This window comes from Halictus rubicundus, chromosome 3 (assembly GCF_050948215.1).
Source record: "Halictus rubicundus isolate RS-2024b chromosome 3, iyHalRubi1_principal, whole genome shotgun sequence".
NCBI lineage: Eukaryota > Metazoa > Arthropoda > Insecta > Hymenoptera > Halictidae > Halictus > Halictus rubicundus.
The window spans coordinates 3,977,004-3,990,696 of NC_135151.1; the positions used below are offsets into that span (position 1 = coordinate 3,977,004).

At 43.5% G+C, this 13,693-nt stretch overlaps 1 protein-coding gene across 5 annotated transcripts in view; it reads right to left on the reverse strand.

The window, feature by feature from the left end:
* Positions 1–13,693, reverse strand: part of LOC143352409 (phospholipid-transporting ATPase VD) — a 54,972-nt gene that overhangs the window by 36,570 nt on the left and 4,709 nt on the right. For all 5 annotated transcript variants that reach the window (XR_013081924.1, XR_013081926.1, XR_013081925.1 and 2 more), the window contains exons 2-4: positions 4,723–5,310; positions 4,160–4,339; positions 2,938–3,198 (exon numbers count right to left, since the gene is read on the reverse strand). Coding sequence is in view for 2 of the 5 variants with exons in the window: in XM_076784873.1 (XP_076640988.1) it covers positions 2,938–3,198; positions 4,160–4,339; positions 4,723–5,300 (1,019 nt within the window). In the remaining 3 variants the exon portion in view is untranslated. The remainder of the gene's footprint in view (positions 1–2,937; positions 3,199–4,159; positions 4,340–4,722; positions 5,311–13,693) is intronic.

Below are 13,693 nucleotides of genomic sequence, written 5' to 3' on the forward strand. Positions count from 1 at the left end.
AGAGAATCATATAAGGATCAATTATTCTCGGGAACTCTCCAGGTGGCTCACGGTCGCCCGACAACCGTTTAATTGTCTTTAACGGTGTCCAAAAACGGGCATCGCTTTGCAACTCCGCTCTTTATTCGGGCGTAACGAGCCCGTTCGTTTCGGAGGACGCGCGTAAAACGTGAAATCTGCTCGCGGTTATTGAGCAACCGTTCTCATACAACACTCTGGGAAAAGTAGAGGAATAACAGCCGTCGGGAGCAGTATGGGAACGCCTTGAAAAAGTTTTTATTTCAAGCGTCGAGGCTCACGCGGCTCGCAAATAAGGATCTCGTCGCGCAACGATGAGACCCCGGCGTTTACACGATTGCGGCGACGATGACGACGATGACGACGATGACGAAAGCGGGAGAGGTTCGCGAGATTGCGGCTGCGACCTCTCGGGCCCCGAGAGCCTCGATGCCTCGGAACTCGGGCATTTTCAACCGTTTATTTAAACGACCCTCGTAGCTGAACGAATCGAGAGGAGCTTTTACGTTCGCAATTTAATCTGTCAAATTGCGATACAATGATGAAACACTGGAACGAGAAACAATTCAATGAACAAACCGATTTTGTAGATTGAAAACAGCGTCCAAATGAGACAAGATCGAACCGATAAACAACAAATCGACGGGCAGGAGATGCACTCTTGTCGAGAGCAGTGAGAAGTGCATCGAATCGATGTAATTAATGGATATCTTTCCACGTTTCTGCGACGTCTCCGGCGGACAGAGAGCAGACAGAGGATCAAAGGGGAGAGGACAAAGAGAGAGAGAGAGAGAAAGAGAGAAGAGTATTGTGCATTGTATCGGTTAGCGACGATTGGACTGCGCGTTATTTATAATGCAACTCAATTCCGCAGGGTTGACCGAGACCGATCGATGCGCCACGATTCCAGCACGCGGGGGACAGCCGTTTGAAAAATAATACTCGTCCCGACCTTGCCCTTCGTGTTCGCTGCCACACGCCGACTTCCTTTCAATTTGCTCGATGAAAGTAGCAGATCTTTCCGCGGACGAGCCCGCCGCCGTTCCTGGAATTAATCATCCCTGACTTATTAACCTGTTAACCGATTTGCTCGACGTCAACGCTGTGCCACTTGACCCTCAGCCTCTTTCATGTATTTCAATATTTTAGTCGATCCTCGAGCCGCTCCAGCAATCGCAAACCGTTTCCTCCTCAGACTGTCAAGCATCAGCCTGGAGAAAATGATTATTCGACTGTGGATGTCAGATAAACTGTTTGCACAGAATGTCCTTCTTTCTTTGACAATTTAAAAAAATTCAACATTACATATTTTGCTCATAGTTTCTTCCACTCATTTTGCTCATAGTCGCGTGAAATGAGTAGGTACAATTCGAGACGGTAAAAAGATTAAAAGAACTCAGTAATATGTCGATATGAAATTCTCAAAATATTAAAATTATTAACCCCTTAACGCAGTTTTTTTTTAAAAAACCGGCCAAAAAAAATCAATTTTATTTATATACTGCGCTTTTGTTCCATGGAGAAAGGCTGTATTTTATTTTTGAATAAATAAGTGTTATAGCTTACAATCCCATGTAAATGATAAATATCAATAAAACGATTTTTCTTTCTTTGTTTTCACAATGTTATTTTCCATTCTCGATTATATTCGAGTGTGAAAAATTATAGCAGCATAAAATACAACGCCGCTCGAATTATCTCGAGTGTGCACAGTTTGGCTTGTTTAGCGCGCTCGAATTAACTCGAGCGTACAAGTTAAGGGGTTAACGAGGAAAACAAATTTCTATTCGAGTTCTATACTCTGGTTGGAAATTCTAATTTTGCGTGAAGGGACAGAAATTGTGTCAAGCTTTTTGCGATTCTCGACTACCGTGCGACGAGAAGGCCGTCGAACGGCCGATTCGACGGCGCAGTTGGCGAAATTAGAGTGCAAAGCGTGAACGACTGTTCTCTTCCGTGAAAGGATAAGGAGAGAACACTTTCTTTTCCTCGTTGGATCGAACGTTCGCCAGCGTGCCTCGACCTAAATGCCAGTCGATCGAAACCGATCGGATTCCGCGGATCGCGCGAGCGTCGACGCGATTCCCGAAACGCACGTCCGGCAAACCGAAAATAGGAGCTGGACGTTGTCTTTGGCGGTCGTCGCAGCTCGAAACACCCGCGTTTACCTTTCCGCGAACGACGCCGCCCCGGCTTCGAACCAAAACAGAGCCGAAAAACGCGACGATCGTTCGATCGGAGCGATTCGGACTGCTTTGAAGTCCCACAGCGAGGCTAGAAATACCGAAGGCGAACGTTCGCGACGTAACAGCTCTTTAGAAAACCGAACCATAACGTGTGCTCGATTGCCCGCACCGGTTTACCGCCGTTCCGCACGATTTCCCGGACTTTTACGCCTCGGGACACTGGATCGATCGCGATCCGAGGAGGATCTACCGCTACTTAAGTCTTGGTTGTCGTAGCAAAAACAGATGATCTATGAGAATTTTTTTCTTTGAGGATAATTGCAAACCTTTCGCAATCGTTCTTCCTGGGTTTGACAGAGTATACTTTCGTGTGATTCTCGTAATTTTTTTGTCGACAAATATTAACAATTGGCGGAGATATGATTGTTCCCCCGCAGACGCCCTAGGGAGGCTCATTCGAAGAACTCGAGGAGGTTTCGTGTAAACCTTTTATCAAGGTAAATCTTTGAATGCCGCTTTTCTCAAAAATGATAGATCATTGCTTCAGATTTAAAAATTCATTTCGGCGCCAATACGTTCAGTCTGCCAGTTGAGATGCTCAACTGGATCATTTCGTCTGATAGATTGCCTTGATTTTATGGGACTTCTGGGCTGCTAAATTGGCGGTCAAAGTGTTAATTGAACGGGTTCTCGTCCGATTAAATGTTGCTCGTGTAAGGTGGTTGCCACTTACCCGACGTAGACGCGACAGGTGAAATTGTTGACGCGACGATCGCTGGCGAGCCTTCGCCGATCCTCGAAGTAATCTTTCAGCGCCGTCACGCCGAGCACGAAGGTCACGGGTATCATGGCGACCTCCTTGCCGAAGGCGTTTATGGCTGGCACCCAATTAAGCAGAACGATAAATATAAAATACAGATTGGCCACGCGGTGAAATTGCTCGAGAAGGTTGCGAGGTAGGAAGCTCAGCATGGTGTACTTCGTTGTGCGTACTCTGAAAGCAGAACGAACGATCCGGAACTTCAATCAGCTTCGGGACTATTCGTCATGATCTACGAGCCACCCAACTCATCCACCTCGTAAACGATGGGATCGAAATCGTCGAGTAACACAAAATGGAAAATCATAGATTATGGAGTTTTATGCAAAATTATCCAAGTCAATTGTAAGAAACAGAAGTTAGTTAAAAATTCATGTCTTCTTTTAACAATTTTAATAGTTCTTTTAATGTCTGTACAGTTTCGCACATGACGAATCCATTTTTGTCACAAATGCATAAAATCCGCAATCTAGTCGTACGATTTCAGGAATTCCGCTGGAAAGGCAACATTTTAGCTACAGTGAATTCCCAATATAAGTCCCTACAAGCCTCGCGTTTAAAGGTCACTGGAACTACCCACACCGCCGCGGGGTATACCCCGTGAGGGGCCAAGTAAACATCATCGGAATTATATCGAATTTGGTTTCATTTTAATCAGAAAAATGCCACGAATATGGCGGTGAAAGGTCTCATAAAAAAATAATGAAAAATAAAGAAGTTTTCTTATCGGATTAGTAGTGGACTTCCGGTCTCACACCGACATACCCAAGATATTAAGAACATTTAAAAACGAAAGACATTTTCTCAGCCTTCTTGTCCCTATCCGTCTATATGTCCCGGGTTTTGGACATATATACGAGAGGATCATTTGCATTTCCAGCGTGTATTTCAAATGCAACGTTCGGCGAGAACCACAGATTTCGTCTAAACGTCCCTCGCCAGAACCGCGCAAGGGACTTATAACGGGAGCTCACTGTACCTTCGAAGGACCTGTCATCTTCTGATACGCTTGACTTTGGTAATATATTGTGAACAATCCGTTGCTTCAATTCACATTGAAAGGAACTTACTGAACCCTTCGTTTGCCCCTTCAGTTCAAAGTTAAGGGTTCAAAGTTGATAAATCGAGAGTTTACCTATTGTTCACCCTTTTCCCATTGGGATGCTGACTCGGCGGGGTCTTGGGGGGCACCAAGTGGTTCGGCACTATGGTCCTGAGACGAGGTTCCTCTGGCAAGGGGCCGCAGCATCGCGACCAAAGTTTTCTCCACCAGGGTGGCTCCGCGCTACGTCTTATCGTGTATATCGACTCCGATCTGTGGACAGTTCAAAACACTCGTTCACCCGCTTGCTTTTATCTACCGTCGCTGCAATCTGGTTGGACGTTGCGATCTGACACAGATCTGCTAATCTCAAACTTTTTGCTGATCTCAAAGCCAATTACAATAAGTTTCATTATCCTACAACAAACCTTGTACAGAAGAGAATCTTATAAGTTCGAATCGAACATGTTTTTAACGGCACTCAATTCAACAATACCCAACTAACACTAGTATGAATGCAGCCATGTTTTAGAGGTGCAGACTCCCAGAAATTGTCTCTTCACGATAAACAACGTCCAACAAACAATAGAACGAATTCCGATAAAAAAAAATTGAGGTGAAACGATGAAGAAGAAGACGAAGAGAAGGAAGTCTACCTGGAAGCCTGTCGCGAGTGACCTCGAAAAGAGGGAGTCTTCCCAGCGGTGGTGGGCCTGGGCTCCTCCCTGTGTCCAGGTGGTAGTATGAAGTCGGTTCTGGAGCCGACCCTGCTGTGCCCGGTAACCGTGTGGCCTTGAACGTCGACCACCTGACCTTGGCTGAAGGCCCTTTGGTGTCCAGGTTTCTTGAGGGCGGAAGGTCTCGCGCCACCGACCGCGGAAAGGGGTCCCAGATAAGAGCCCTGAAGTCCGGAGCTCGTCAGGCTCTCGGCGAGCACTCCTCCATGGCTGGCAGACCTTGCGTGCGTCATCGGCCGGGGCCTCCTCCTGATCCTCGAGGTCTCCGACGATCCTGTGTCCTCCTCGTCGCCTCTCCCGAACAAATTGCAGGTGGTCGCAACCGTCGCAACCGTCCCGACCGTCCCGACGACCGCCGAGCTCTCGGACACGGGCCCACCGGTCGGGGCCTGCGAGCTGCTCGCAAATTGAGGACGGCCCGGACCCGGGAACACGTAAACCGACGCCTGCCGGTCGATCTCCCCGCTCGCTGCTTCCTGCGCCTCCGCTTCGGACATGCTGGCACATCTGCGAACAGAAAACGCACCGGAATCAGCTCGTGAACTGCGAGGAGCGTACTCGCGGCCCGACGTGGCCCGCCCGGGCACTACGGGGAAGGTGGGAGTGGCCTGGCCACGCCCACTTGCCCTGCCCTAGGAATTCCGCGTGCGGAGATTAAGCGCTCAATTTAGACTCGGTTTAAACGTTCACGACCAAATCTATGTTCGTCCTTCGCACTTCCAGGAAATTACCAGCAAGCTTGCTGATAGTGGAAAATAGTACTTCGACGGTTCAGAAGACTCGATCACACTGTTTTTCAGGGACACGTTTCCGAAAGTGTACTCCTCGCAAACGCAAACGAATCTAAACTAGAATGTAGCTTCTACGTGACGCTCCTCCGGCCGATGATGATCGAGAACCGTCAGGGTGGCCGGCGAAACATGACTGAAGGAGGAAACGACTCTGGTCGAGGAAATTGGAGCGGTTAGGGAGGCTGGAAAAACTGGCCGTCCCGGCCAACGCTGCCAGAGATGAGTAAAAATGGCCAAGTTTGACGAGGGTGGTGCGGCCAAGAAAATTAGGGTGGTTCGGGGGGGGCGGAGCCAGGAGGTGGTAGCCAACGAAGACCGAAGGAGGGCAGAGGTCGTAGCAGAGATTGGTGGGCTGGTAAAAAAATCCACTGGATCGCCAAGGCATGTCAGGAATGATCGAAACACTCACTTTGTAAATTAACAAAAAAGCGAGATCTCCTTTGGCGGTTCAAAAAGCGAGTACAAGAATCGTTATCCGGCGACGAATAGGGAAAAAATGTGTAGCGTTTTTGGATTACAGAGAAAAGGAATAACAGAGAACAATAGAATCGGTCTACCCTAACCCTTTGCGCTCGAATGGTAATTCCTAGGCTCCATTATTCAAAAGATATTTTCAATCGATTAAATTCGTCCATATTGCACAAATTACTAAAACCTCAAGTGTTGTATGAGAAAACAGGTTCAATTTCAATAAAGATTACACAGAATGAATATGTTCTAGGTTGAAAGAAATGTCTTGATTTTGGAATTAAAAGCTCTTCGAGTACGAGGGAGTTTTACATAAATTGTGTAAACAGACGAAATCTTAAGATGCTGCTAGAGCTAGAACAGACGCAGTTACGTTAATCGAACGGTTTCCAATCGATTACCCCCACCTCGTCTCCATGGACCACGTCCGCGTTAAAAATTAACGTCTCCCCCGCTGGTTTATTTATTCGTTCCTCCTATAAACTTCTTCCTCGCTATCCTCGAAAAGAAGCCGAAAGATCCAATGATATTTCAAGTACAACAACCAGCATAAAGCGTAAACAAAGGAAGCGGAAGTAGATCGAGATCGAGCAGAACAATAATTTCGAGTATTTTGAAGCGTCGTTTGAGAGGTGTTTCGAGCGACCTCCTCGAGAATTTCTGACACCTTCCCGCGAAGCACCTGGGTGGTATCGTGTGTCTAATCAGATTTTCCACGCGATAAATAAAACGATTATTTACGTCGCGTGAACGCAGGCTCGAAATGCACTTCCGATGCACGCGGACGCGGGTGTCGCGCTTTTGCAGCGTTTCCCTTGCCTTTTGTGACGGAAACTCGAGGCGAGATCGGCGTTTCACCTCCGCGGTGACAACAACCTCGACAAACGTGAGAAAACACTCTTTCTACCCTGGGCGGATACTCTGCGGCCTTTCGTAGCACTGGCAACATTTTCTGTCCGCGAATTTTTCCATCCGGGCTCGCAAGATTACCGCAAATATGTAATTTTCGTCGAGTTCCACGAAACGTTTGAATTTCGCGGCTTTTTTACCTATCTGGTCGGGTACAAAGTCCACTTATTTGATTCGCGAGACACGAAACAGAAGCATCTCGAACGATTCTTTCCTCGAACTTTGTTATTGCGAGTTCGAGCCCCGGATTTCACGCAGAAGTATAAACAATCGGAAGAGAGTGTCAGTGCTCTCTGCAGGCCGTCGTTCTGCCAATAAACACAGTCGAATCCTCCGAAAAATCGCTCGCTATAAACCAACTTTTCATTCGGTTGAATCTAAATTATCTTCGCTTTACTCTCCTCGGGATGACATCTTTGCCATCGACTCGGCTAATCTCCCTCATCATCTCCGTCTCATTAGTACCCCGCTTGTGGTAATCACGTTGGAGCAAATTTGCAAATTTCCCACAATTATCGAGACACGGAGACTAGGATGCAGTGAATCGATCAGAATTAATACATAACGTTAAACAGCGCCTAACAAATAAATCGAACAACGTGGACACAGTGGCAAAGTGTATTGGGTCGTAACATGAATCCATTCGGTTGCAAATATAAATATGTTCTAGTTTGAACGATTTAGTTCTGACGAGTCCATTGCAAATCCTTGTGACTGCGATTAACAGACTGCTGATTTTAATGCAAAATAGAATTGTTCTGTGGGAAGCAGGGATTAAATAAAAGATGATTTTATCCCTTCGTAATTTTGATACATTGAAAACAACATACCAATGATATATTTTAGTTTAACAGTTAATAGTTTCATATTTTAGTCAATTTCTTCCTAACTGCATAAAAGTCCGCAGTGATTAAATAGAAGCTACTTGTAGTCACTCTACTGCATATAATTCCTCTTTTAACCCTTTGACTGCCAAACTAGGAACCTCAAAAATTCCACAAAAACAAACTAAGTTATTTAATGAAATAAAAATTGAAAAAAATTTAATTTATGATACTGAGTAGTCCTCCAACTTTCTTGCATTTTACAGATCCCAATTAAATTTGGTATAATGAATATGTTAACGTAAAAATTTATTTTGAAACCGGGACAAATAATTCCCTCAACCACATATGGGTGACATGGCAGTCAAGGTGTTAATAAATGAAATGGAGATACTGAAAACAACAGAACATATTTCACGATCCAATAATACACGAACAACTTTCGGTTCAAACTAAGAATTTTAAGGGCAATTTCGCTGTCAACCGGCTCGTAGAAAAGCTGTTGCAAGGCGACGCGATGCGACGCATCAAGCGCGATATGCAGGAAAGCAACGCATTTCCAGCCGAACGGTCCCGCGATCCTGGGTGCACTTGCACTTGCCCGACACAGATACGCTATTAATAAGATTGCAGACAGACGCAGAGGGGAACAGAGAGAGAGAGAGAAGAAAGAGGGAGAGAGAGAGAGAGAAAGCTTTTTGCGAACCAGTGGACACCGCAGAAACCGGTGGATTAAAAGCGTCGACGGTGCTTCCGGAAATTTTATAAAATATTGCGAACCCCTAATCAGGTTACCGAATAATCCAATAGCGGCCCCAACCGGATCAAACTATCGCCGTTTCGTCCGACGAATCCTATCCCACGAGTTTACCAAAGCATTACAACTAGTCAGACATAGTTTTCGAAGAAAATCTCTTAACCCTCTAACCATCGACGATGCAAGTTTCCTCACACGATTACCGCGAATCTTCTCAAAATTGTCGGAACCCATCGATTTACCATGTTCATTCGTTTTATTGACACTAAATCTACCGCGGTCAAAATGGCCGGTTTTATATTTTACAATTATTGAAACTATAAAAATTCATTTATGGAAAATAGTGGAATAAATTTCCATGTCCAAGCATTTATTATTAGGGATACCCATAAGTAGTCAATTATTTGCAAAGAATTTGTTTTGCCTTTAGTTCTGCACCGATCGTTGAAGAGGAAACACGTATTCTTTTACAGTTTTCGGTAAAGCAGCCTTCGGTAAAGCCTTCAAAATATTATAAAAAGTATAATTTTTTTGCAACCCTGTAATAAAATGGCGGCACACGTACCTTCCGAGGATCATATTCGTCATTGCATACTTTTTCATTTTCATGCGGGATTTAATGCAACGGTAACAACAAAGAAAATTCGCGATGTTTATGGAGATGTATTGAAGGTCAACAAGTGTCAACGTTGATTCCGGAGGTTTGCTGCTGGTGATTATGATCTCTCTGACAGGCCTCGAAGTGGATGACCAGTCGGATTTGATCATGACACCATAAAATCTCTAGTGGAAGCTGATCCAAAATTAAGTACACAAGAATTATCGAGAATCCTTGGGTCCACATGGCCAACTATACAAAGGCACCTACACGAAATGGGAAAGGCATATAGGCAAGGAATATGGGTACCGCATCAATTATCTGAGACCAACAAGAATATTCGTCGATCAATTTGCACTTCATTGCTATCCAGATTTCGTAGAGATCCATTTCTTAGCAGAATCATTACCGGAGATGAAAAATGGATTCTTTATGATAACATAAAGCGTTCAAAGCAATGGCTTTCTGCAAATCAAACCGCAATATCAACCCCTAAACCTAGCTTATCACTTAGAAAGCTGTTACTGTGCATTTGGAGGGACTGTCGTGGCATAATTCACTTTGAGTTGTTGAAACCTCTGGAGAAACAGTTACTGCTGAGTTGTATTGTCAGCAATTACAACGGCTGTATTCAGAACTGTTGAAAAAGAGGGCGTCTTTAGTCCACAGAAAAGGTGTAATACTGCAAATTCACAATGCCTGGCCCCACACAGCGAAACTCACTCAGGAAAAAATCAAAGAATTGCAATGGGAAGTTTTACCGCACCCCCGTACTCACCGGATATTGCTCCCTCTGACTATCATCTTTTCAGATCTCTGGAGCATTATTTAAGAAATAAAACATTCACTTCTGTAGAAGATGTAAGGAGGCACCTTGAGTCATATTTTGCTTCACGAACCCTGGATTTCTATAAGAGGGGGACTGAAAATTTGCAGGAAAGGTGGCAAACTGTCCTTGATAATGATGGAGATTATATAATAAATTAAGAAATAAAAACCTGAATTTACTACAAAGTTTGTTTTAGATTTCAAAATAATTGATTACTTATGGGCCGTCCTAATATATCGAAAATTACGGACAATCTTAATAAATTTAGGGTTACCATTTTTATAATGCGATATTTACCAGATACTGTTAATGCTTCGTAGGTTTAGTGTTAATTGCTGCTTGACACAATTGTGAAAAGATTCAGCAATTGCCCAACAGGGAATTTGTATCGCAAATAACGTTCGATTAATAAGCATCATCATTAATAAGCGCCGATAATGAAGCATCTGTGCTAACATTGATCACCGGTTGAATACCGTGGTATGGAATCAGTGTCTCTCACTGTCAATCTCTATCCGTGTTTCACGTTTGATTCGCGATGTTTCGGTTAGGTACACATTTTATTTCAGCCACGAGCGTACCTGGTCAAATTGCTTTCCTATCCGATTCTTATCAAACATTTAGAATCCGTACATCGAGGGCCTCGAGTCGAATGTCAATAATGGTGAATATTCCACAAGTTTTGTCTTCGACAACCTTTGGTCGCGTTCCTCGGGAAAGAACTTGCTTTATTACCCCAAAAGGAAAATTCTCGATAGTAGGGAAACGTAAACGAATCGCAGAGATTCCGCTTTACGAGTTACTCCAGTTGACCGTATAAATAAAACAGAATCTCTCTAGACTAGAGTCGGACATTAAACAAAGATGTTTGACATGCTTGAGATGATCTTGGCACTGGTTCAGGCAAGATTAATTTCGGTCGCTCTTCGTTTGGCAATTTTCAACTTCCCAGCGTTATGTGCAAAATTCTGACGAGCACTTTCATAAAAGTAACCGGGGAAGAAAAATCGAGTAAAATTTGATACATTTTTACTACGGTTAGCAGCAAAATCCTGTGCTGCTGTTTCACCCTAATTTTTAGACTGTCTGCATCGATTACGAGAGGTAAGGTTTATATAGAAATATGTTTCTTCTCCTAACAGTTTCATTAACTCTCTGACCAGGGTCTCTTGAATTTCTTGCTTTTCTTTAAACATTCGACGATCGAACGATTATATATTCAAACAAGGACTTCAATACGTATTCCAGAATTTCTAAAAATTTCTTGAAAGTCTGAAACAGTGGAAAAATCAGTCACCAACATAGACAGTATACCATATACCAAATAATACCTTCTAAACAGTTCGAGATAATGGAATGAAAAACAGTTAAAAAGGTGAAATTTACAGCTTCAAATTGCAATGAAAATCAATTTGCATTTACACGGTTGTTACTAACTACACAGGTTGCAAACAAATTATAGAATAAGTTGATTGATACCTGTTCCTCTGCATTAATATTCATGAAGTAAATCCGTAATGTCTGGTACATTTTTTGCAAGTTGTCGCAAATGAATTTTTTTGCATTGTTTGGTCATCAAACCAGTTTATCACGGTACAGTCGATGCTAGCTTCTATTAGGTTCCGGCTGAGATGTGCATATTTAAAGTTCCAATTCAGGCGAAAAACTTGTGCTCACTTGACAAAACTATAATTTTCAAAATGTACCAACAATTACTTGTTTTAAAGTCGTTTTCAATCCTAGAGTGCGCTAGGGTGATATCGTATTGTGTAAACTCAACTCAGCCATTCGTAATAGTTTTCTTTTAAATGGCACTTGAATATTCGGAAAATCATGCGAAAGGAGACAACAATTTCATGTTCTTAAGTTTTTCCTCGAACTTTCCCGGCCTCCTGTGGGTCGCGGAGGAGTATAAAAAAATTTTTTCGGATTTGCTTCTTCTAGAACGTTCTTGAAACATCCCCATCACTGATTCATTCAAAAGTAAAAAATTGCGGATCAAAAATAAGGGTTGCGAACGGAGGGATGTTTCCACTGTGTTATATATCGTTTATTAATTTTTGTCACAAATGCTCGATGTCCGCAGTCCGGTGGTTTCTCTCGAAATATTTTCCATGAAATCTAGCTTGTCGCGGATACGGATTCGGGGTTCTGGAATTTTTTAGTCGGCAGACGACTCGCCGAAAAAAGTTCAATTACCCCGAAACCATTAGAACCGACAGGTTAATCGATCGGCCCGCGTTTTCGGCAGGACAACCGGCCACTAACGACGCGTTGTCGGGCTAATTAGGCCAAAGTGGATTAAACGATTCGAATCAACCTCGCGGGCTCGGAACGTGTTCGACGAGGGTCGTGCGACGTGTATATACGTCCGGGGGCGTCGATCACGTGGAAACGAAGTGAAAAGCAGGAGCAAACAATCGTCTCGACGGGAATACACGTCGGACAGGACCGACGATTACTGTGGACGGTAGGACTCAACCATCTGCTGGACAAATATTATCGGTTCGAGGAGGACGACACCGGCAAGATTACGTTAATCGTGTTTACTTTGGGACGATGAGAGACGTCGGGACGCGGCTCGGTAGGCTACGAGGAATCCAGATCCATGCGACCCGCGGAAAAACTCCGAGGAAAAATCCTGGAAACCTTTACTGCGTCGCGAGCATGATCGATTGACCCACCGTCTGCAACCTGGGTCGTTCGTTCCCCGAGAGAAATTTCACTCTTGAATTTCTTTCTTTCCAATACTCATCTTTACCCGCTAATGCTCTGAACATTTGACGTTACAACGATTATTATATTAAAACAGGGACATCAATACGTATTCCAGAATTTTTGTTAGATTTCTTTTAAATCTATGACAGTGAAAAAATTGGGGTTAATATCCTAGGTGTTTTATAACGACTGTGTGCTGTATCGTCTTGTAGTTTAGGCAAGCGCATAATACCTGGTGTACAAATTAATTTCTAGCTTTTGGACATCACAGCGTCAGTATTTGTATGCCTAGACTACGAATTAATTTATAATTATTCGAAAAAGTTGGAATCTTCGACAATTCTTCTGTTTCTCGACGAGATCGTATGAAACTGTTAACACGTTAACTGCCACGTCAGTCACATATGACTGACAGTGATTTTTGACTAAGTATAGAAATTTATTTTTATTGTGACATATCCAGATAAACCGAATTTGATTAGGATCTTTAGAATTCAGAAGGGTTAAGACAGCATCCCTTATAGTACATTTTAAATTTCCAGTTTCGGTTTCATTAATTAAATTGCACTGATTTTCTGAGATTCTCTGGGATTGATTTGTGGCACTTAACGTGTTAAAGACAAATAATAGTGGGCGTCTGTAAATACATAAAACCACATGTAATATTAAAAGGTTAGCTGAATGCATTTTTTCGATTCGGAGGATGAATGTTTAATGAATTTAATGAATGTTCAGCAATCTGTTAATGGACTTCTCGAGCCCCGAGGTGCGGTGCCATCGGAAACTGCAATCGCGACGCAACAAGTGCTCTCGAACGACAGAACGTGACAGTTTCTCTCGGGATTATTATTTAAAAAAGATTGTTAAGGAGCTTTTCTATACAGCGTGCAGACGTCGAGAAGTCGACTGATAGGCTTCCGGAAAGTAAAGTGTCGAGTCGATGATAAAGATAAAGAGCAGCACGAGGAACGGAACGTAAACCATCCGAGAGAATGA